The 25,439-nt window shown below is 43.1% G+C and overlaps 1 protein-coding gene across 1 annotated transcript in view; it reads right to left on the bottom strand.

Annotated features, from left to right (window-relative positions):
• The window catches only part of SLC5A12 (solute carrier family 5 member 12), a 28,495-nt gene continuing 3,056 nt past the window's right edge, over positions 1-25,439 (bottom strand). Inside the window, exons 2-15 of the mRNA XM_081154129.1 lie at positions 22,323-22,388; positions 21,052-21,103; positions 20,112-20,179; positions 15,540-15,694; positions 15,295-15,435; positions 14,708-14,837; positions 13,409-13,497; positions 10,617-10,729; positions 7,859-7,926; positions 6,909-6,995; positions 4,357-4,523; positions 2,712-2,815; positions 1,960-2,087; positions 1-810 (exon numbers count right to left, since the gene is read on the bottom strand). Coding sequence (XP_081010255.1) covers positions 658-810; positions 1,960-2,087; positions 2,712-2,815; positions 4,357-4,523; positions 6,909-6,995; positions 7,859-7,926; positions 10,617-10,729; positions 13,409-13,497; positions 14,708-14,837; positions 15,295-15,435; positions 15,540-15,694; positions 20,112-20,179; positions 21,052-21,103; positions 22,323-22,388 — 1,521 coding nt within the window. The 3' untranslated portion in view covers positions 1-657. The remainder of the gene's footprint in view (positions 811-1,959; positions 2,088-2,711; positions 2,816-4,356; positions 4,524-6,908; positions 6,996-7,858; positions 7,927-10,616; positions 10,730-13,408; positions 13,498-14,707; positions 14,838-15,294; positions 15,436-15,539; positions 15,695-20,111; positions 20,180-21,051; positions 21,104-22,322; positions 22,389-25,439) is intronic.

Raw genomic sequence — 25,439 nt, forward strand, 5'->3', positions numbered from 1 at the left:
CACTGAACAGCCATTTAGGTATAATTGCTTTCACTAACCGGGCGCCCGGCCTCCCTGCTGTGCCGAGCAGTTATGTTTAGGGCTTGGACAGGACAGCTGCGGTGGCAGGGATGACTGGCGGAGGGCCCGGGGCGGGAGAGCGGCAGCTCTGGGTGCCACCTGGAGCCGGGATGCGGGATGTGCAAAGTGTGCACGTGTGTGAGGCATGGGGGTGGGGTGGGCGCCGTTGCCTTGTTTTATCAGCAGAGACAGAGAAGCGTTTAACATGCTTATCCCCTGCCGCCTCCTGCCTGTAAACTCCAAGATATTTGCTGGTGAAAGAAACTACCAATAAAAGGAAGTTTAATACGACACAAGGCAAAGAGGCTGACTCCTCGTACTATGATGAAACCCAGTCGGAATTTATTCAAGAAGGAAGTCGCCAGGGCACTTACGGCTCGGCTCTTTTTTCTCACCTGAAAGTTTGGGTCTTCCAAAGAATATCCTGGGGAGCAGTCATTTTATTTCTAGTTATAAATAAGTATAAATAGACATTAGACACTTGTCTTCTAACAACGGCAACTACACAAGCCTACTGACCAATAGGCAAGAAGTATGTGGCCTCTCTGTGTGTGCATGTGTGTGCGTGTGTGTGTGCGTGTGCGTGCATGTGCTGCCTTAGAAACGCGTGATCCTCTCAAATGCCATGTTGTCGTGGCCTTTGTCCTTGGGATCGCAGCCTGACACGTGGGCCCGGCTTCCTCTCCTGAGCCCGTTCTGTAAGACGGGTTCGGTCCCCTGCTTCCAGGCGCCGCCGTTCTCAAGGTTGTCCTGAGGAAAATGGAAAGACACGTGTTAGAGAGATGGCCCTGATGCAATCCGAAACCAACCCAGGGACGAAGAAACGACACAAATATTTCCAGTTGGTAACCCGGGTGCCTCAGTCCGTGCAGGTACCATTTCTAATGTGATAAGACCAGAGAGTAACCCAGTGGGCATGCACAGCGCGCCGGGTGTTGCTGGAGGTTTGCTCAGTGAGTCTGGCAGCGGGGCCCGCGGGGACACCTCCACCTCCCTCCCGGCTCAGCCCTGAGGGCAGGGGCCGCCCGCAGCCGCAGGCGGGGTGCATCCTTTACTTCAGGAAGCTCCCGCCCAGGAAGCTCAACATGTCAACTAGTAAGGAACTTGGTTCTTCTAGAACGTACTCAGGACGAGAAGTCCCTGTCCTAGGGTACTGAAAGAATAGTAAGTCCCATCTAAAACAGAAAAAAAGAAAGAACAAAAAAAACAAAACACGCCTGCCATCAGCCAAGCCGAGAGGACAGACAGACACAGGCCAGCTGCAGACAACAGGAAGCACTGCCGCCCCCAGGCCCTGCGGCCTCCGAGCACCCGACGGCGCTGGGAGAGCGACGCCCTTCCCGCACTGATGGACGGAGCGGCCCGCTTCCACCCGCTTCCCTCCCACCCCCAGAAGGCTCCGGCGGGAACGCGCCCCAATGCATGCCATCCTCTCTGAGGGGGGCAGTCCCCGGTGCCCGCAGTGCCCCGCCCCTGCTGCATCGGGGCAGTGAGCCCCATGTGGTCTGCCCACAGTCTGGTCGTTGGATGAAGTGACCCCACTTGCTCCTGGACAGGTCCCCAGCCCCGCCCGGCCAGAGCAGTTCTCCTGGTTATGGAGGGGGGGGGTTCCTGCTGCTTCTGTTCCTATTTTTTCTAGAATTCACCCTCAGAGGGGTTAAAAGGAACTTTGGAAATTGATCACTTGCAAAGACAACTTAGCCCAAAGGCACGTTTAGCTACCACATAATGACTTGCTTAAAAGCTAATTAGCTGAGATAACTGGAGTTGCAACCCAGATTCTTTCAGTTCTAATATTCACTCCTTCCCTCCCCACGCCCACCCTTACAGATGGCTTCATGGGCGAAGGGGAACCCCCGAGCCAGTGCCTGCTTCTGAGAAGCTCGGGCATCAGCTCACCTGCTCCGTCCCACGGTCGTGCTGAACTCCACACCAGCACAGGGTTTTATATTTCTTAGACCAAAAGCAAAACAGATTGCACACTGGTCTAATTAGCATCGGCTGGATCTCCTTGCCACTTTGGTGACCTGTTAATGAAAGAGCAGGTGGGTTAGGGGGTCACACACTCCCAGGACTTCCTTTGAGGACTGAGGCATCGTCAACTTGAGAAGTCAGTCGCTTCTTAGAATAAGGGTAGAAACAGTCCTGAAGGGTTAATAGACAGAAATTAGTAACCTCTCGGAGGGGTGGGAGTTTTTAAATGTCTACAAGGGAGTAAGGAGGTCATGCACAAAATCCCTGCCTCCTACTGGGATGAAGGGAAAAAGAATCACTCCTAATACTTAACCTTCCTTACTAATTGTTATATTGTGAAGGGTTTTTCATACTCAGGCCTCTGGAGGCCATTGTCTAAACATCCCCCACCCCCATAATATATGGGAGATATTTAAAAACATGTTATGGATTATTAATCATATATGTTATATATATATTAATCATGTATTGCTCATATGCATTAGATATATATATGAATAATATAGATAACAAGGGGTGTTTTTGCATGTCAGTTTGGAGAGTAGATACATCTCTCTGGGAAGAGGGGATTTTTGTGGTGGACCCAAATCACCCCAGTAAGACAGGCACCTCGTCCACCAATGCATGAAACTAGCCCTGTCTTCCTTGGCCCCAAAGAGAAGGTCCATGTAGCCAACCTGTGATGAAGCTGATGACTATCCCGGCGGCAACGCATCCCAGGCAGCCCACCGCGCTGTAGTAGAGGTAGGAGATGGAGTACCAGCTGTCGGCGATCGGAGGCCTGTGGAGGACAGCGCACGTCGCCAGTTCTGTGGGTTCTGGTGTCACCATTCACAGGGATTTAGAGACCTGCCGAGGGTTCCCTTTAAGGCCTGGCATCGCTCAAAATCCCGAAGCGTAACTTTCGCCATTTGATTAGTTTTTGAAGACTCAAAGGTAGACTGTGTCTTGTATGCCACTCTGTCCCGTCCATTCCCGAATTACAAACATTGCTACTGAATCATGATTTCAATGAGAACCGTGCCTTCCATTTCTTTTGTATTATTTATTCTTCAGACGTTTATTAAGCCCAGATTTAGTGCCAGAAATTGTGGCATGCATGGAGGAGTAAAAGATGAGCAGGCCACAAAGTCTGCATGTAGGAGCTGACAGAACGGACTGGCACTACCTCGGTGTCACAGAAACAGAGGCTTCTGGGGTATTAGCGAGGGTATCAGACCCAAGCTGATGTGTGAAATGACACCTCAGTTTATTTTAAAGCAACGGTTAGGAGTGAACCAAGCAAAGAAAAGGGTACTATAAGCAAAGGCAAGAAGGGGAAACAACATGATAGACCCGGGGACTATAAACAGGTTGATGTTGTTTGTCCATAAGATTTTGGAGAGGAATGACTCTAAATTAGATGAAACTCAAGGCAAATCAAAGCAAGATAATGGAGCGCTCATACATTATATAGAAAGGGCCACCTACTCAGGAGCAGTTATATGTGAAAATGCACACTCACGTCAGGTATAGCGCACCTGGCTCGCCCTCTCTCTCCCCCTCTCCCTCATTTCTCTCTCTGGCTCTGGCTCTTTATATAGAGAGATAGATGATGGATGGGTAGATAGTTAGAATTTAATATATAGATATATAGATAAAATTTAATATAGAGATATAAATAATATAATTTAATGCCTCTCAAAGTCTCAGTAAAGAATTATTACCTTCCCCAAGGACTGTGAGAAATCAAAAAGTGACAAGGTACTAACTTGTGCAAAGATGTAGCATGGATAAATCATAAAACCAAAATCCAAACCCAGGTATTTCTGATCGCAGCTGATGGTCTTCCCCCTGTACCGCATTACCTCCTGTATTTTGTTATCTTAAATTACTTATCCCAGCCAGAAACAGACAGGGAAACCCTTGCTAAGCCCTGTCCAGATGAGATAGAAACTAAATTCACAGCAGTGCTCCTGCCTCAGTGTGTCCACAGTCACTCTCCACACTGCTCACAAACCTATTCTACTCAGAGCCTTTATCTGTTAAAAACACTATGATCTTCATATCCTGTTTTCACACTTTTCACTATGTTTTCTGTTTTGCACTCATACCTCCAGCTAACCTTTCTGCCGCGTTTACTCCCCCACTGGCTTGCAGAGGAGTGGATGTCCCCAGAAAGCAGGAGCCCTGCGGGGCACCGGGCAACGCCGGGTGCCGCCCGGAGGGAGTCTCCCAGGAAAGCAGCATCGGTCTTTTCAGACAGATCGCTGAAGAGCGCACTTTCCTCTATCTTGGGGACCCACTCTCTGGGACTTACCACCATCTGTGGAGTCACCATACCTGCTGGACAGCACCGGGGGCACTAATTCCGTCACGTTTAATGGGACACACTGGTTGGTCGATAAAGGCAAGGGCCATGTCTTGGAGGCTGGTGCAGGATAAATGAAGCCCCCGATGGCCACCCAAAATGCCAAGATGATTCCCGTCAGAAGGCCTCCTAGTGCACCCTTGATGAAGGAAAGGAAGAGTTAATGAGAGATTGGACAAAGCCATTGAAAGCGTATTGAGGTGAGTACTGTGCCTTGGAGATTCTGGCTTTCCACCCCAAATTTTAGCCACTATTCTGGAAACAGTGCACTCAAACTGCCTTCCTTCCGACTCTCACAACGCTGCTTTCCTTAGAAATAACTTGTTCCTTAAATGGAAACATGGGATAGTTTTACAGTGATCACCATATTTAGATTCCTAGCAGGAATTTTTTTCTCTCCATTTGGCTTCTTCCTCCCGCTTATCCCTTAGAAAGCTGTTGAAACCTCAGTTCCCAGCAGCCGAGTTTCAGATGTTTTGGAAAACCTCGGATAAGGGGGACAGCGTAGTCACTTTTCATTGATGGTTATGATAAGCTAGGATACAGACGCTCTATGCTTTTCTGAGCGATCCTGGCAGAGTGTCTGACTCCCAGGTGCGGAGTGTTGAGTCTAAATTCTAGCATATGTATTTACTAGTCTTTTCCTTAAGGGTTATATCTCCTGATAAACAGTGAAAAGTCACTTTCCCTGTAAAGGAGGCAGCCAGTTTAGCAAAGACCAGCACCACTGGAAAATAAAACCTGGATGCTCCTGGTGTCTCCTGGATAGCTGAGCCTTCTCTGCGAGAGAAAGCAACCCGTTGGTTTCTCTATCACCATAAAGACTCTCCAGTAACAGCACCGGAATGCTCTGTTCATTGTTATTTGAGAAAACTAAAGCAATGCGCATAATTTGAATAGTTGTACCTTGATGTAAACTAGAGGTCTGCAAACCGCTATTATAAACAGCCAGCTAATAAACATTTTAGGCTTCGTAGCCCTGCGGGGCTGTCACAGCTACTCAGTTCTGCCATCGCAGCACAAAAACAGCCATAGACAATAAACAAAGGAGAGTAGCTGTGTCCCAGTAAAGTGTATGGGCACTGAAACATGAATTTATATACTATTCATGTGTCATGAGACAGTATTTATTATTCTGATTTCCCTCCAACAGCTTTTAAGAACGTCAGATCGGTTTTAGCTTGCAGGCCATACCAGAAACGGGAAGATGGCTGGCTTTGGTGGGAAAGGTGCGGTGTGCTGACCGCTAGCCCACCGTGCAAGGCGAGTGGGTCGCAATAGGTTCAACCCCTGCCGACTCAGAGGAGCAGCCTTGAGAGCCTTGCTGAGAATTATGAGGCTGCACCCCCATTCTGTGGAAGGAGAGCGGGACTGATTAGTAAGATCAGCCACCACGGCCGATGACAAGGGGAGAGGTGATACACATTTGCAATGCTTACTATCTTTCATCCAGAACGAGGTGGTTTCCCTGACTAAATGGAAGGACCGTAATTCACTCACATACATAAATTAATGTTCAGAATACACTAAGATGTCATGTAGCTAGCTGTTAGTTCTTTTGTGACTAAGAAATTGCCTTCCCTCATACTACCTCTCCAAGGACAACATGACCCTTGTCAACCTCAATATCAGAAGAGCTGATTAAAACAAAATGTCTTCTAATAGGACTGCAGGGAAGCACTGCGGATTCCTAAGTGTTCCCTGTCTATCCGCTCTCTTTACCTAGCCCTGTAAGATTTATCGAGAATAGAGGCCAGTAATGGTCAGGAAGCCGCAGGGACCTCATTAGGTACACCATTTCCTCAGGCTTTCTCGAGCACCCCATAGTATATTAAAAATATGCAGAGTCAGGTTTTCTGCAGTCGAAGACTTTCTAAAACTTCATGCATATAAGTGAATAAATTGAAATAATGTTAAAAAGCAACATGCTAGGCTGAAAACATTATGATATTTAAAATATAAGTATTTTTAAAATTTTTAAATATTATTTTATTTTTCCAAATAATGTTCATTTCGATTTATACTTACTACAGTCATCCAATCAACATGTACTTAAAAACAAACTATTAGTTTGTCAGCCAGCAAACCAAGAGGATCCAGCTCTCAGAGTACACAGGGCATGTCTCCTCTTCCTCCTTAAATTAGTTCATTAACTAAATTAGTTATAATTTAGGTAAAAATATAAAAGAAATTTACATATATTTTTTTAAGTTTTAAAAACTGTGTTTTAACAAACCTACTTCTGAATTCACCATCCATTTTCAATTTCATCCTGTGGGCCCTTACTTTAGGGAAGACAATTGAAGCCCTAAAGAATCAGCCTTGATGCCATGACATTTGGTGTCTCAGGAGCACCCCTTTCTCTGCCTTCTGCTTCTGAAACAGCTTCACTGAAGTCAGAGAGGAGGGCTCGGGTTTTGTTTAGTTCTATGCAAAGAGGCCACTGCTTTTTGCCTGGCAAGGACACATCGCCTTTCCATGGAGGAATGAGAGCTGAGAGAGGAAAGAGGTGCGGGATCCTTACCTTCCAGTTCACGAAAGGAAACACGATTCCCAGCGTGAACAAGCCCAGCATCGGCCCCCCACACATGCCGTGGATGCTGAGGGCAGCCTGCGGAGAAAGCAGATCAGAATCATGGCTTCGTGACCCACGGGGACCACCTCTTTCTTGGACTTGGGATAAAATTCAGTCCTAGTCCTGACTGTGCCATTAATCGTGCTTTCTGGAAACCACTTCTCCCTCTGGGATCAATGATGAACAGTGTGCAAAAAAATAAAAATACATACAAACAGACTTCTGTGTGTGTGTACACACAGGTAACTGATTTGGTAGAAGTAGTTTTCCCTCAAGCTGGAACTCATTGATTTGTTTATATTTTCTATCTTATCAAAAAGTTTTTATATAATGTACCATCTATACTTATATTTCATATCTTACATAGTTGATCAGCTGTTTGAGCAATTGTATTATGTTGACAATAATTGTCTGTTACCCCACCGCTGACATCTCATCCAGAACACAAGGGTGTTGAAGCGTTGAGGTCAGGCGGGAGGCCACTGGACATTCATATCCCATATCCCACTTTTATGGCTCTCGTTTGGAAACTAAGGGGATTCGACAAATGCATTTCCACACCTCTTAGCCTCTAAGCCATTAAGCCCGGTGAACTGCAAGGGGTTTTCATTAAACCAGTTTGCTTCAACCCATAGCCTTGTTCCATGTCCTTCTGGAACATACACAGGCACTGCCGTGCAGGCAAGTGAGCACGTGCCCACGCACAGCTGTGTACCTTGCTACTGAGTCCCGTTATTACTTTTTTTTATATATAGTTTCTCCTGAAAGTGATTTTGGTGGAAGTTTACGTGGATGTCTATTTTGGACCTGGCCTTAAAGAGCGGCTTGGAAGAATAGTCAAAACGTTAGGGAAAAAACGTTGCTGTGAAATCAAAAGCGCCTTCTCCCTCTTTCATTACCTGCACAACGCTACCCATGAGAGATGCAGCCACAGCCATGGAGGTGCACATCACGCCAAATAAGATACCTGAAAAGGAAACACCTCATTACATCACCCAAGCTGGCTTTGAGGGGTCCCTTTAGCCCCTGCCCAGGAGGCCTCTGATGCAAGCCCCGTCGGAAGGGCTGTCAGTGAGGACTGTCCTCCCTACTGGGCATCGCACGCCCGGAGAGGGGCAGTTCGGGGATTTTCTCCCCAGAACTCGCTCTCCTAGGTCCGGCAGAGTGAGCTGGAATCTAGCATCAAGTAGTTCCCTATCCAGGACTCAGGAAGAAAGCTGTCATGTGAAAGCAACATGAAACTGTGGCTAACCAGGAACTCACTCAAAATTAAATCGGGTTAGCAACTTTTATGCTGTATTTTCCAACTTCTCAGTAAAACACACAAAAAACTAAGGAAACTCACGACACTAAAAGCCAAGTTTGATCAATAAACACTATTCAGAATTCTAAAATTGTTCCCATTACCTTTAAAGATAATAGACCAGATTGCAGAAAACAGTGTTTGCCCTGGTTCTGCGTCGCTTTCCGGCGGAGGGCAACCTCCCCTTCCTGGAGAAATTAACAAAGGACATGCTGCCTCTCTGGAGCTGATGGCCCTCTTGCTGGACCAACAGTTACGTGTTCAAGTGAGATTCTAGGCAGCCATCCCCCGGTCCAGGGCTTCTACAATTTTGTGCTGACTAGAGAATTCATTCAGCCTCCCTCTCCCCAAATCTTTATACTTCCACCGGATTGCAATCGATAGCAACCTGCAAGGCAGGAAGTTTAGGGAAGTTGGTGGGGGTTGTATAGAGACCTGGAGTCTAAGGACCCACAGACAGAGCAATAAATGTGAGAGGGAAAGAAAGCTCCACAGTTGCAGCAAATGCTGTGGATTTTGCCCATGTTACATCGGCCCAGAGGACCAGACAATAGGCCATGGGCATGAAAGAAACTTGTATCTCAATGTAGCATATTCATAAATATCTGCTAGAAATTGGGAATTGTACTGGGAGTAATGCCCACCCACCTGCTATAAGCTCTAACTCATTATGCAAGATAATAAAGAGATCCAGGCAATTTGACTAACCAGTTAACAAACATCTGGTCAGCACTGATCTCTCCTTGTTCAAGCATAAGTAAAAGGAAACAAACTATATGGAATTCATGGCAAAAGTCATCAAACAAGGGAATAAATACATTCACCTAAAAGCTCAAGTAAACAGTATGCTTTTTGGAAATAATTTACCTTAAGAACCAGAAAAAAAACATACTCAGAAACTGTTTGGCAATCTCAATATGATGTAAAAATATATAAATTCAATGAAGCACACAAGAGAAAGGCCACGAGGAAACAAACGAGATGGAGAATTCAGGTGGCATATTCATGGGAATTCATGGTAAAAGTCCTTAAACCTTGCTTGCATGATTTAATTTTTATAATAAAATGTAAAGGATAAGACACAATAGCAGAATTAAAATTCTTATTATTAAAACTTTGTGGAGAACTCAATTAACTGAAGAAAAAAACCTTGATTTCTTCAAGTAAGCAGAGGAAAAGAACAGAGTTGGGAACCGGAAAAAAGCTGAAGGAAGCAGAGGACGAGCAGCCCACAGAGAACAGCCGAGAGAAGCCGCTGATGAAACTGCCAGTAGGAGCAGGCAATGCCACACTTTCTAGAAAACCAATTAGGATTTTGAAAATCAATAGTAGTTGGGGAAGTGGCAATATATATGCTTTATATAACAAAAACAGATAGCTTTTCCACATTGATCATAAACTGTTTTGGAGATACGGGGAAAGCATCTCCTTCACAACATCAAAGAAAAAGGGGGAGGGGAGGGGAGGGAGAACATGGGGGGGCAAACGGGAGGAAAAGAGAGACATGAGTATAATTAATATCTAGAATCGAAATTTTTATATCATTAAATTTTTTAAAATAGTGTTTTTTTAAGATGTAAATCTTATGAAGATGTCAGTCCTTCCCAAATAAATTTTCAGGTTTAATGTAGTCCCGTGGAGGTGAGGGTAATTAGGTGACACGCAATATATTATTTTGAAGTCAATCTGAAAGAAAAACTACACACGAATAGCCAATGTTTTTTGCTAAAAATAAAAAGGTAACAATAGAAACATTTTTAAATTTTAAACTAAAGAAAGGCGACAGGATTAGATAGCTATAATTTTATTTTAAAAGTTTGTGTATTTTTCTAAATTACATTTTCTATAATAAGTAAATAAGCATATAATTTGTGTATACTTAGGAGTGAGCTGTGTAAAACTATAATTCAAGATAATAAGCATTATAGTGATTAAACATGTAATAGGCAATTGTATGATCAACCAAAGAGAAATTAGTGTTTGAGGTGAGGTTACTGGAAGTTTGGTAATAAAGTATTTGGCTTTATAAAGTGCCTGTGAGCAGAATATCTTCCCATGTAGAGGACCTAACATGAGCAATACATAGCATAACCAAAAGACGCTCATGTGATGAATCCGGAATGTAGGGTGAGCGCAAAAAGAGTGTCAAAAATAGGGGAGGCGAAAGGTAAGCTAGCTGGTCATTCGTTCCCGGGCCCTGCTGGCATCTTTGCAAGTGTAAGAACCTGTACGTGATTCCTCAGGCATCTCACGTGCCCTGGTGCCTGTGTGTCCTGAAGAGCAGGTGCAGGGGTTTGACATGTACCACATGTGCATTTCACGACATGGAATGGAGATCCACTGGCTATACCTACATAAGCCTTTACTGATCCAGGTGCTCAGCTTGTCGGAGAGATGGGGAAAACAGCTCTTGACAAAATCCTCAAAGGTCACCGTTGCTAAGGCATTGATGCTGGCAGCCACGGTGCTACAGGGAGAGAAAAGGGAGAACACAGTCCGAGCTAGACGAGGCCCAGCCGCCGGCCTGCCTGGCTCCCTGGGACAGTGGACAAGGCCGGGCACTGGGAGAACAGCTGCGGGAACCACGCCGCCCGTCTGCTCTTCTGTTCTTCAAAGCTGCTTCTGTTCAATGCACTTTCGGCGCTTCCACAAAGTCCGCCGAGGAAGCTGGGTTTTCACGTTCTAACTCCCACTAATTTATCTTCACAGGATGCTAAATGGGCTAGCAGAGAGTAGCGGAGAGGTTGTGTGCGCGTGTGCCTGGGTGTGGCGTGGGGGGGACGGCTTGGGTTGGGCTTGAAGCATGAAGTAGCGACTGTCCTAGCCCAGGCGCCAGTTCACTTTGCCGTTCATTAATAATTCACTAATTCATTAATAGCATTCAGGCACCTGTTTACTCATCTGGGTACTAGGCATACAGTGTTGAACGAGAAAGACAAAGACCCTCCCGCTTCATTTGGCGACAGGGACGTTTAACAGCCAATTATGTGATGGGCAATAACTGTAAAAACGGTTACGCAGGAAAATAACAAAGTGCTACGAGAGCGCGTCCCTCAGAGGCCTGAACCAGTGTGAAGTCAGGAGAGCCTCTCCTCTGGAAGTGACGGTTAGGTAGGCACTGAAAACACCCACGCAAGTCGGGGAAAGATGTTCTAGAACAAAAGGAAAATTACATTTAAATTCCTGAAAGCTTGTTGACAACAGCCTGGAGCCACCAGAGTGGCTACCATGCAATTAGTAAAGGGGTAAAATACGAAAGATAAGACTGGGAAGGGGGCAAAGACCTAAACTCATAAAAGCTCTGACTTTCCCATCAGAGTTCGGTTCTATGGCCCTGAAATTCCCTTAGGTGACAGAGGACCTGACAGTTGTGGTTTTCTTTGCAGACTAACATGAAATCTTAATGAATTCCTTCTAGAGACCAGGGATATTTCAGCTAGTAGAATAGATAACTATTTTAAATTCACAAACAAAAGTTCTGGAAAAGAAACAAGCTGATGGGCAAAGCCTAAAGCCTGGTCAGCTATTTTAAGTTCCCCACTGATATTCATTATTAGCTATTTTGTTACCCTCCAATGCGCCCTTGAGCACTTGCTATAGCCGTGCCAAAGGTGTGCATTCTCTTCTTGACAATGCAGAAAAATAGTACCATTCATTTCAGCTGGAATAGTTTTAGGTCCATCTCATGCAAAATTTAATAGCTCCATCCCTAAATGACAGATATAGCAAGTACAAACTTTCTAAGACTCACGTCTGGGGATTGAAACTGTAAGTACACACCATTCTCAGTTTCCTGAGAATCAAGGCCTCATATATTCCCTGTAAGACTGCCATCTGCAGCTCCATGGAAGTCAAATAAGAAATGACACTATCTTCCTGTTTCAGTGCATCCTCCTTACACTGTAGGCCCTACCCTTCTCCAAGTCACTCTCATCTCTCGCCTGGATTATGACAAATGCCTCCTAACAGGTCACTCACTTTCACCACTCATGCTTTTATTATAGTCCCTTCCCCACACAGAAGACTGAGTCTTAATCGTATGAGGTCACTCACTCCCTTGCTGCAAACCTTCTAATGCTCCCCATTTCATTTGAAATGCACACTCTTTACCATTTCGCGAAGGCTTTCCATGACCCGATGCCTGCTCCCCTCTTCAATCTCATCCCCATCTGCTCTCCTTCCAGTTCCTTATGCTTTAACTCTTCTCTTTGTTCCGAAAATATTCCATACAGTTTCTCTTCTGGGGGCTTGGGGATTTGCTCTTCCCTCTGCCTATAAAGGTTTCTTCCTGTGCTTTTCGATAGCTGGCTTTTTTGGATGCTTTAGATCTCAACACAAAAGTCACAGACTCAAAGAGGAGGTCCCTAAGGACCTCATTAAAAATAGAACCCTAGGCCTCACCTCTCCAGATATCACTCTGTTATTTTCTTTATATTGTTTGTCATTATCAAACTATCTCTTATTTATTTTGTTTACTTATATATTGTCCATGTTTCATGTCAATTAGAATGCAAACTCTATATGAGAGCAATGTCAGTCTGGTTTCTGTGCAAGAAAACCAATGTCACCCCTACATCCCCACTGCCACCAGCTGCACCTGGCATAATATAAACCTTCTAAAATATTTGTCAGAATAAATGTATGCATAATTTTGTATTTAGAATAATGTCTACCTGTGGAGGGTGGAAGTTATTACCTGCCTGAGTGTGCTATTAAATATGGGGAGAATGGATTGCAAAAGATAGATCTACAGAAATATATTGTGGCTGATGATAAATGCCACCAGAGTAACAGTGATGTGAAATTGTGGGGGCAGGTGGCATCAGACAAGGCTGAGAAAATAAACAGAGAGGTCTAGTGTAGGCTCAGACTAGGCTTACATCCTGTCCCTGCAGTTTATGTCACCATGGGTAAGTTTTATCTACCTTGCTAAATTTCAGTCTTCCTATCTATAAAGTGACAATAATATGAGTAAAGTTTCAGTTCATATATAGTGTGGCAACTAATGAGCAAATATGAATAACATTTAGCAGGGCAGCTGGCACACAGCAAGTAGTCAGGAAATGCTCGTGATTACTGCCACCATCACCTTATCGCCCTTGTCACCATCATTATCATCGCAACAGAGTGTTGTCAGGACACTAACCTCAGAGTTCCACTGAAGGCACAAGCCACAAAAAGTCCCGGTAGTCCAGGCATGGTGGCAAATATCTCCATGACAAAGTACGGCATCAGCTGAAAAGGAGACAAGATAGGATGAGTGGTCTCATCAGCACTGCCTGAAATGTGGGAATGTAGCTTTTTAGCAAAAGGAGGTGAAAAAAAAGACAAAATTAATAATAGAGGAGTTTGCATGGACTGAGGTAGTTACATGCTAGCCAGTGAGGCTCTGATCAATCCGATCCCATGGGCCTGAGGTCCAGCTCTAGGGGAGGGGAAGGGGGAGAAAAGAGACAGTCAGTGTGGAAAAGGGGCTGGATGAACTTTAGAAGGTTCAGAAAGTTTTAAAATTTTTCTTTTGTTTGCAATATATTATTTTCTTGCTCGTCTCCCCTTAAAGTTAGCAGTCGGAACCTAAAACCAAATGCTTAAAACAGGCCCCTAGAGAAGCTAGATGTTATGGTTCTGCTCTGTGGCTGGATTTGAGAGAGAAGTTCCCATGAGACAGAGTAAGACAGCTGAATATGTAGGGAAAGAGGGAAGACTGCTCCTCCTGATCATATTGTCCACAAAGGGAGTTGGTTTTCTCATTTTGTTTTGTTTTTTAATAATTTTATTAATCGTCACCTAAGGGTATGTTTGTTGATTTTAGAGAGAGGAAAATGGGTCAGAGAGAGAGAAACATCCGTTTGTTGTCTCCCTCCCACACCCCAACGAGGGACCAAACCCACCACCCAGGCATGTGCCCTGTCCAGGAATCGAACCCATGAACTTTTTGGTGTCTGGGACAGTGCTCCAACCAACTGAGCCACACCAGCCAGGGCCACAAAGGGAGTTTTTAAGAGAATAGTTAATGGAGTACATCAAGTTGTTGTTGTTTAAACTATGATGAGAAGATATGAGCATTATAGAAATAAGGGTCATTTTGTTCAATTTGGGATGAAAGCATCATTAATCAACCTTGAGATGTATAGAAAAAGAGTTGAAAGGTAGCACTGACAACCAAACCTTTAGTTAACCCCACCTTCCTCTCTCAGCCTTGCCCTAGTTCCTGGCCTTGTCTTCAATGGCAAGGTGCGGCAACTTCTTTTTACATGTTTTCTCCCTCATATTAGAGCCTACTGTGTGGTGATATCACCCAAGAGGAGAGGAAAGCAATCTAGTCTTTGGGGTGTGGAGAGTGGCTATAGGTCCAGATGAAAAAGAGAAAGACCCCACATTACCCATCAATGGCTAGAAACACCCTCATTTCAGCCATTCCCACAGGCCCCAGGGGAACGCGTACCTGGTCTGGTGCTGAGATAATGCCAGAAGTCCAAGGGTCACAGTCTTTGAAGTAGGAGTACATGATTAAGCCAGAGAAGACAGCGCACACCAGAATGATCCAGAGACCCAACAAGTTGAAGTACAAGGCTCTAGAAAAGAACACAAGGGTCTATTGGCCACCTCTAGGCTAAGATCTGGGAAGGTCATCACCAAAGACTCGAGGTAAAATGTTTTGGGGCTGTTTTGCTTTAAAATAAAATTCTTCAGCCTTCAAGAATCATTACATTTTATCCTTTTGCTTTTTTTTTTTTTTTTTTTGCTTTTTGTTTTAGAACATTACATATTTAGACTGATTATGAAAGTTGAATTGGATAGATTTTTGATGGATTTTCTTTTGAAATTGAGAGTTTTTCTGCAAAGCCTCAATGTGTGGTGTGAGACCTATTTTTTCAGATGAAGTTTCACACAACTCACTCCTATATAATTTCAAGTGATGTTCTTCCGACGCAATTCATGAAACTGTCAAAAAGCCAACTTACATTTTAACGGATTTTCTTCCAGAAGGATAAGATAAACCATAGAAATGTTTCTTTATTAATAACTCACAGCTTGGCATGCTTTTCTGTTTTGCAAGAAATGCATCGCTGGATGGTTGACTGATTAACTCCGTAGATCCCGAGCCATGTAAAAGTTCCTCCCACTGAGATTGTCCAGAAAGTGTGCCGCCTGAGAGGATCTACATCAAAGCTGGAGGCAGAGAGAAGTGAGTGAATAAAGATTTTTTTTTTTTTAGGGGATTAGGTCATGCGGCTGAATATTTATAAGACATGAAAAAGTAGCAATGGACGTACTCAAATATATTTAGTCGAGATCCATTTGTTGATTGCTCTAATACTTTGTGAAATCCACCAGCTTGAGCTGATCCTTGAATGAGAACTGTTAAGAAGCCCACAACCATGACAACCATCTGAAATGCATCTGTCCACACCACTGCTTTCAGGCCTCCCTGAAATGGAGAGAATGGTGTGAGTTCTAAAATCAGGCTGCAATCTTCCAACTCTGCAAATATGATCCTTCCCTTCCCTTCCCTTCCCTTCCCTTCCCTTCCCTTCCCTTCCCTTCCCTTCCCTTCCCTTCCCTTCCCTTCCCTTCCCTTCCCTTCCCTTCCCTTCCCTTCCCTTCCCTTCCCTTCCCTTCCCTCCCCTCCCCTCCCCTCCCCTCCCCTCCCCTCCCCTCCCCTCCCCTCCCCTCCAGCACAGTTGCTGAGCCCTTTGTGTGCCAAGCATGATGTTAAGCGTGGGACTAAAGGAGACAGATTCCTTCCTTAACTTCTGAGTTTATCATCCAGTGGGAGAAGCAGATACTAGACAGTAATAGAGCTTTTTACTTACAACTGTGGAAAGTGCAATTAAAAGGCCGGGTTTCTATTGAAGCACAGAGCAGGGAGTCCTGACCCTGTCTTGAGAAAGTGTCATTGGAGCTAAGCCCCGACGAGTGAGCAGGGATTTACCAGGTACAGAGGACAGGGATTGGGGAGCGGCGTGCGTGGAGCCTGAGGAGCGAAGGACAGCTGGACTGCACAGACTGAGGACTGTACAGCGTGCCCGAAGGGAGGCTGCTGAATTTGCTGGGGGCCAGGACACAGATTTTGACAAGGCCACTTAAAGGACTTCTCAAGAGCAGTAAGAGAGCATGAAACAGATTTATATAATGAAAGCTCTTGTTGGTTTCACAGTAGTTTCAGTGGTGGCTGTGTGGACAATAGATCGCAAGGACCACAGAAGAAAAGGAGTTGAGAGACCAACTCAGAGTTATTTCAGTGTCCATGTGCAAAAGGAGGGAGGCAGAGAGAGAGAGAAGTTGATGCAGGCTCCATGGACACAGACAATAGTGTGGTGAAGGCCTGGGGCGGAGGGGCGGGTGCGGGCTACAAGGGTTCAGTGGAGAAACAAGAGGACATCTGTAACAATAAAGAAAATTAAAAAAAAAGATATTTGGGAGGTAAAACCAGCAAAAGTTGTGATTAATTGCATGCATGCGAGGAGCAAGTGAGGCAACTGAGGATGGTCACCCAGGTCTGGCTTGTGCAACCTGAGGTTTCCTTTTGTAAAACTAGTGACAGTGAATAACTTATGGAAAGCTAAGATGGTAGGCTACTTAGAAAGAAGAGAGGAACTAGGGAGGGATGATAGAATCTGGATATTCGTGGAGAAAGGAGTTTTAAGAGCTGGGGGGCTGTCAAATAGTGAGGTGAGCAAACCAGAGTTTCAGCAGGATGGATCTAACAGCACAGCACAGGATAGTGTGATCGGGCAAGAGGTTAGGGAGGTGGTTATCAAACCGGGCTCCTCTTTAGAGTCACTTGGAGAAACTGGAAACAAACCCCCAAAATGTCTGAGTCCCAGCCCCAGGTATTCTGAATAAACTGAGGTCTGTTTTTTGAAAGTTCCCCAAATGATGCTATGTACAGTTCTAGTTGAGAGCATGTGGACAAGAGGAAAAGAGGAAGGAGAGAGGCGGCTGGAATAATCTAGGTATAAAATTCCTCAGAACCATGGTCAAGGGTAAAACCAGAAAATTAGGAAAGATTGAATGAAGTGATGTGTTTAAAATTGCTTTGAAAAGGAACAGCACTATGAGAATGAAAGGACACGGTATTTTTAACAATAAAAAATAGAATTATCTTCCCCTGTTACTCCTCCAGAGTGTCAAGAACTTCTGTGAAAAGATGACAGGCTTCATCTTCATCTTGAGAAGAAAAATGATATTGGGGTGTTCCCATCATTTCTTTTGAAATTAAAATTAAAATGCAATTTAAAAAACATACCCTAAAGTTCCTGCCAGAGTCATCATATTTGTAGATTTAGTGATACGAATACCAAATGTCACAGACCTCAGTTTTCAGAGACCCTTTCACATTGGTTACGCAAAAAAATGCATAAACCTGCACTTCAGCTAGACGTGAGGCAAGAGGACAAACCACTTTATCAAATTCCCATGAGAAGACAAATTATAGCCACTATGGAAACTGCTCTGACTCTATGACTCCTTCATACAGCAAGATACACGCCCAAGTGGCTCATAGGCGCGTGCACACACACACACACACAACCCCTGATCAGGATTATGCCATGAGTGTCACTTAAATATATAACCAGTCTGTGTCGTTTACTCTTCTACTTGGCATTTACTAGACTGCAACCAGTGCTTACTTTACCAGGCTGCATACCCCTGGGTGGCAGGAATCCCTTATTTTTTTAATCTCTTTCTGCTGGCTGTCTTAGGCTGTACAGTCACAGGATTATCAGTGTAAGGAGACGGTAATATGTATGAGCAAAAGTGTTCAATAAGTAAGGCACGATTTTGGTGAGGCATGGGAGCACGTAACCTGGCTAGAGAGTGGAGAAGGGACAGAGGTGTGGTGGGAAGAGATTAGATGGGCGGATTTATTCACATAGTGAAAGAGTCCAACCCTGGGCTAAGAAGCTTATGCTTTATCCTGTAGACAATGGGAAGCAAGGAGAGAGTTAAGCCAGTCAAGTGGCATGAAGGCCTGGATGTTTTAAGGTTAATCTGACAGAAGCACGCAGGGTGGAGGGAAGCACTGAAACCGATTAAGACAGTACATTTGGTTCATTTTAGCTTATGGTGATGATTAAAATATCCGGACTTGTTTCTGACATCTTACTTTTGGTTTCTATTTGTTCTATACTTTCTATGCTTTTTTTCCCTCTTCTCTTCTCCTTCTTAAATCAGTTGAGGTTTTGTTTTGTTTTAATTCCATTTTTCCACTTTGATCTTTTTTTTTTGAATGAGTCCCCTTGAAATTTTGCCATGAAAATTTTAATTTAGAGTCTAAATTTAAGAAATGTCAATTCAAAGATTATAAAAATCTTTAAGTCAGATTATTCTCTTCCTGATTTTACATACTATTATTGTGCAATGGGGGATTATTCTTTTTCTTAATCCCCAAATTATATATAATAATTATTATATTTTATAATATAATAAATTGTGATATGTAATCTATAATTATAAATTATATAAATTACAGTATTCTCTAAAATTATCATCATTAAGTACCAAAAGTTATTTGACTAGACTTCCTAAATGTTTACTATTTTATTATCTTATTACTTCTTTTATCTAACACTGGGTAAGTTTTTCTTTTCCCACAGCACTTCCTCTAGGCTTTCCTCAGGGGAAGATGTATTAGTGGAAAATTCTCTTGGTTTTTGATAGTCAGCTCCTGAAATATCGTTTGCTAAATACACAATAATAGGCTGACAGTTGCTTTACTTCAGTGCTTTGAAAATGTTATTTCACTGATCCACTATTGTTGCTAAGAATTCAGCCTTTAGCATCCCTAACACTAAATCTCAACATTGCAGGGGCAGGTACCTCAGATAAGGCCAGCGCTGAAGGAGCAGGGGCCTATTCTTAACCTGGGGAGATGTGTGTCTGGAATGGAAGGGTCGGGTACTGAGAATGGAATGGAAACAAACTAAGATAAAACTCTGTAGTGTAAACTAATAGTGGGCTTTGCAAGTATGAAAAAGAGAGATAAGGGCATTTTTACATTGTATATTCTCATGATATATGTTAAAAGAGTATGTGGTATGCCCATAAGGCCAAAATACGTGTAGGTCTGCTATGTGATAATATACCAAGTACTTTATTTCTCTCTGTATAAAGGAGGAGAGAGAATCCAGCTACCAGGAGCCACTGCCGCATTCTCATCAGGATACAGAGAGCTTCTGTGTATGATGCCGAGGACTCGGAAGAATAAAGGTTCCCATGGCAGGGCATGGCAGATAATAGGTGCTCATGAGTGTTTGTCCAACTAAACGAATTGTAGCAAATACATAAATATGTCGCCAATACCACCCAGGCTTCTTGGTTAAAGACTGAGCATGACTAAAGCCAAGTGTTAAATGGAATCATAGCATTTCCATGAAAAAGATACAAAAGTAAGCTATGGAATGAATGCTCAGATTTACAAAATACCAGCCATCTCTGATTGCTCATATGTGCACTTTGTGTTTCTCAACCATTAGATAGTGAATTCTAAACTCTACTCATGGTTTATAATCACGACAACTGAGCAACTTACTTTTTCCTCAGAAATTGCATGTGGCCACCTAATCCTCTGATCAAGGAGGTACTTTAGTCATTAAATCTTCTCTCAGCCGTGGCCTCCTCGAATGAGCTCAGAGCTTAAATTCCAGTAATGGTGGATACCAAAAATAATTTTTAAATAAAACATCAGCACTTTCCTCAGGAAACTGTAACAGATAAGCCAGCGTCCTTCTGTTTAATTTTAGAATAGCAACTTCTGCTATATTTAGACGCCCTGCCGCTGGAGCTTTGCCCTTATCCTGTGCTGAGATGGCGCGAAACCCCCTCCACAGCTACATACGTACCAGGGTGCAGTAGAACGTGCACACGATTCCTGTGGCAAACACAGAGCCCCAGAGGTCAAACCCAGTCACTACAAAGGGAGAACAAATGTCGAAAGAAGTTCCTCTGAGAAAAGCAAAAAAAGAGCTTTACCAGGAAAAAGTCACAGCGTTCTTGTCATTGTTCTTTGTGGGCAAATGGAAATCAAATTAGAGTTTTCTCTTCGGTTTTCTCACCTCTGATAAAGATTATTTCCTTACGTTATTCTACCTCAACCCAGACCATAAATTTCATGTAATTTGTTAAAGGCCAACTTTTTCCTCCTAAAATTCCGGAGCTTCCGATCTGCACCAATTATTTGCGTTTTGTTGATCTTTTTAACAAAGCTAGTCTGAGGACTTTGAAAACAATTAAACATGAGCCATGAACTGATATTTCTGAATATAAGTAGGTAGCATGATTAAATTGAATACTGAGAACTTCCAATATTATGTATATCATTCTAAAATTTATTTCACTTTTTTCCTGTTTCGTTTCCAGGATTCTGTTCTCTCCAAAGGGTCAAGTGTACATCTTGAAGTAATTACTACAAGCACCTTTCATTATACTCAGATTATCTACTTCATGAAATCACTGAGAAATCACTGAGAAATCACCATATATTACTTAGTGGTTGTGAGTCTAATATACCCAAACTCCCATCATTATTGTGATTAAAAAAACAAAATAGACAAGCAAACAACAATTAAACTGTGTTTGGAACCATGTGGGCAACATCAGGTAACTCACTGCGTGCAATCCTTTTGATGTTCAATTTTTAGAGCTTTATCTTGTTACTCCTACAATAATTCAGAGCACCCTAAACACAGGAATGTCTCCCCGAGGTGTTTGATGTGTATTTGTCAGGGTGAGAATGCAGGTGTAAGCACGGTGGAATGGACCAAGGAAATGTTGATAACTCACCTTGATTGAGCGCCAGAGCCGGAGCATACACCACCACCCCTGTGTAGAGAATCTGGTAGAGAAAAGAATGAACACTGAGAAAAGTGACATGGGAGCGAGAGCTGCCTAGAAAGTTCTTTATTGACCTGAGAGATGTATTTCCTTCAACTTGTTCACCAAATGTTTCATTCCCATCCACTCTAATTTGGAAGTTGTTGACCACTGTAACTAGTTTTCAAAAGAGATGTAAGTGTTAGATGGAGGAATACTAGGGTTGGGCATTTTAAGATTGCTGCAAATTTTGAGATTTTTTTAAGCTAGATTTGGTGTAGGTCTGAAGAATAGAAAAATGGGCTTTAAGTTAAGCTTTTCAGTCACTCTCTCTCTTCCCCTCTCACCCCATGCACATATCACAATGACACAAATATGTTTCAGCAGTTTGTAAAATATGGATTTTAGAGTGAAGGTGGAAGCATCAGTGAGGAGGGAGTACTGTGCAGAGAAGATTAACAACATGGGTCATCGACAAGAGTTACCTTCTAACTCCCAGAACTGCAACCTGACGGCAGTGGGTGAGGTCCCATTTTATTTTAAATGAAATTTCACCATTTAGAGATTTATGTGAGGGTTTTAAAAGGCAAATACCTATGAACAGGTCAAGGATCATAGTTTCCCTCCTTTTATCTCTCTCAAATCTTCAGTCTGTGTGAGCAAGAGTTTTGATTAAGAAACAGGAAGAAGGTTATCTTTTCGCAGAAAGTGTTTGGTGAGTAGTAGGAAACACACCAAAGATGTGTCACAGGCAAGTCTGAGGCTGCCTGAAGGCATCCCAGGGCCTGGGAGGTAGGAGAGGAGTCCAAAAGGGGGAAGACGGAGTAATGGTTTGGAAATACTGTCTTCAAATGATTTTTAACAAAACAAGTATTTCTGGTTCAACTCAGTTAATTAGATTTTTTTTTCAAAAAATCAGTTAACAGACCTTTTCATATCTTCATATCCAAAGCAACCTGTACAGATTGAATAAGAGTTGAAATAAATTTTAAGAAAATGCTTTCTTTTTCTTCATGGTTTATGATATACACTGGTTTATTATTATTGGTACCTATACGTGGGGTATATGCAATGGACAACTCTTGATGTAATCACATAGCTTGAAAGTGCTTTCCTTCAAAGAAAGTCCTTTCTTCTTAGTATTGAGTTACTCTTTTCATGGATTTTACTACTCCCTGAAATAAACCAACCCGTATCTCGTCGCCCCTCAGTTCCGCATCTGCAGTCGCCCCCATCCTTACCGTCTGCACAATGTAGATGACCGTTGCTGCGTAGCGAACTGGTTTGTTGAATCGTAGTTGTAAGTACTGGAAAGAGTAGAGAACATGCAAAGAGTCAGCAAGTTTCACGTAGAGCTACAGAGGTTTCATTTATTTGGTATTCCTTTGACTTTAGTGCTTTGGGTTTATCATGTGATTTTATGCTATATACCTGGCAGAACAAGACAAAAATCTGGATTGTTTAAAGTCAAAAATATTTTAAGCTCAGTTCTTAAGTTTCTCCTGGTGGTCAGGGAAGATAAATACATTGTTTGGGGGGAAAATCCAGGTATTTTGGCTTCTTCCTCAGGGTTTTCCTACTGGATATACTGATCATTTATGTTCCCACTGTTCCAAAATTCACTGCATGCTTTTATTTCATTTTTCCCAGGTTCTGCAGTAGCTCCCTAAGTGATCTCCTGAACTCCAGTCCTTCCCACCCATTGTGTCAACCATGCATAAGGCTGCATCACTTCTCCTAAATGGAACTCTAATCATGTCCTTCTTTTTCTCAGAATCTTTATTCTGTATCATGGACGATTCATATTCTAAACCCTCTATTGTCTGATTCATACTTTTCCTATCTTAAGTCGAGCTAAGAAAATAGTATGGAGAAAAAGATATGTGAAAAGAAAAAGAAAAAGAAAAAAAAACTGGATCAGAAATAAAACTCCTTGAATTCTAGTTTGAGCTTTGCCACTATCTCACTCTTTGATCTAAGCCTCTGGTTTCTCATCCATGAAATAAGAAAGACTATTCCAACTGCATAATTTTACATCTGAAAGAATTATTAACTCATTCAGTGCATTCGATGGTCATCTTAGGTGCGTCTATAGCTATTACCACAGTCAAAACCAAAATGAAAGTTCAACAGAAAAGTTGCATGTTTCTGGCCTGCACAGGTAACGTTTACCATTATTATGTTCCATTATGTTCAAAACTCCAAACCTGATCTAGTCACATTCTTTCCCGTCTCAGGAAATAATAAGTCAATTTTTCATGTTGGTTCGAGCCCAAATAACATGGAGCCTCCTTTAATCCTCACTTTCCCCCATTGCTCACATCCAGTTCATAAAATAATCCTGATCCCTAACCCCCACTTTCAAAACACACTTACTTGCATCACCTCCTCTGTTGCCACTATAACACCATCATCTCTAGCCTAGATTATAGCAACAGACTCCTAATTAGACTCCCTGCTCCAGCAGTCAAAACCCTAGAATCATTTTCAATATCCCGGTGGTATAGTACTCAGAATACCAATGACATTGTGTCACTCCTCTTCCCAAACATGGTAATGACCCATATCACAGAAAGTAAAAGCCAATCCTTACAATGACCTAAAAAGCTTCATAACATTGGTTCAGACCCTACCAGATCCTAAGTATCTATTTCACAACAAACATCATTTACTACACTAAAGTGAGAGTCAATAATGATATCATATACCTATAAATCTAATTTCTCAAAATTTAAATATAACTGCTATGATACAACAAATGTAATTTAAAGGAGAAACAAAAGAAAAGAAATTTACCAAAAAAAGTAATCTATAATGCTTAAAACCACTATAAAAGAGATATACAGAAGTAATATCTTCTGCATTATTACAGTAAAAAAAGTTTGACTTGCCCAGCCGGGCGTGGCTCAGCAGTTGAGCGTCGACCTAGGATCCAGGAGATCAAGTTTCAATTCCGGGTCAGGGCACAGGCCCGGGTTGCGGGCTCGATCCCCAGTCGGGGGCGTGCAGGAGGCAGCCGATCAATGACTCTCATCATTGATGTTTCTATCTCCCTCGCTCCCTCTCCCTTTCTCTCTCTGAAATCAATAAAGATATATTTATAAAAATTTTTTTAAAAGTTTGACTTGAAGAGATGTAAGGAGTTTAGAAGCCATTGACTTTGATGAGTCCAAGAAAAATGAAAGAGCAGGCAGACCTCACACCAGCTTCTAAACTAGTATTAAGTGTAAATAATAACAAAGTGGATTTATTAGTGTATGATAAGAGAAAGAAGAAAACATCATTAACTAAAGCAGAGACAGCACGATGAGACGAATTATAAACTAAGTGGAGATCATGAAAATGTATGATATTGCGAATGAGCAGAGCCTAACATAGAACTTGAGAGTGAGAACAATTCCTCATGTTTTGACAGGGGCAGGACAGTGATAAAGCAGCACAAATGGCATATCTTAGTCTTGAAATCCCGCAGCACATCAGAGCATTTAAATCAGTCAGCAATTGCTGTGTAAAACCCACCCCAAAACCCATGGGCTTAAAAATCGAGAGTTTGTTATTTCTCCTAATGTTGAAGATGGGCTGACTGATTCCTCTACTTAGTTTCCCCTGGGCTCTCGTGGAGTTGAAGTCAACTGGAGATCCGCCGGGTGGGAAAGTCCAAGAGGCCTCGCTAAAGCCTCTGGGAGGGAGTTGGCGCTGGCTGTGAGCGAGGCCGTCTCTGATTCCCCGTGTCTGCCCCGTGCTCCAGAAGCCAGAGCAGCTGCAACAGCTGCCCGATGTGGCAATATCGAGACACGCTCCAGGAGAGCAGGGCGGAGCGCGGAGCCTGGCGAGGCCTGGCGCCACACTGTTTCTGCCACATCCTGTTGGTCAAAACAAATCACACGGCCAGGCCAGGCTCAAAGTCTGGGGAAGCAGACTCTCCCCCTTTCCATCTTTAGTACTTAAAAAGATCCCAGAAAGAATATTTATGGGTAAGGAACAGAAAGTGGAAGATGAAAAAAGAAACAAATTAAAGCTTCAACAGACAGACTGAATTGTAATAGAAATTTGGGGACAGTAACAACAACAATAATAATATGTCTTAACATACTCTAAGATGTCTGGGTTCCTTGTCCCTGCTTCCTAAAATCCAGTCGTGCTCTCCAATCTTTATGACAGATTGCTCCACAAATATCCAAAGCGCTTCCTCTGTCTGACGTCTCACCCACTGGAATTGCTACCCGGTGTCACCGGGCCTTCCAGCTCTTTGATCTCCTCTCTCACCATTCTCCCCTTGACTCTCTCTTCTCCAAGCGCCCTGATGCCTTCAACATGACAGTTACATTCCTCTCTTAGAGCCCTTGCCTCTGTGGCTA

Source organism: Miniopterus schreibersii (genome assembly GCF_964146895.1).
Source record: "Miniopterus schreibersii genome assembly, chromosome: 12".
In the NCBI taxonomy this organism is placed as follows: domain Eukaryota; kingdom Metazoa; phylum Chordata; class Mammalia; order Chiroptera; family Miniopteridae; genus Miniopterus; species Miniopterus schreibersii.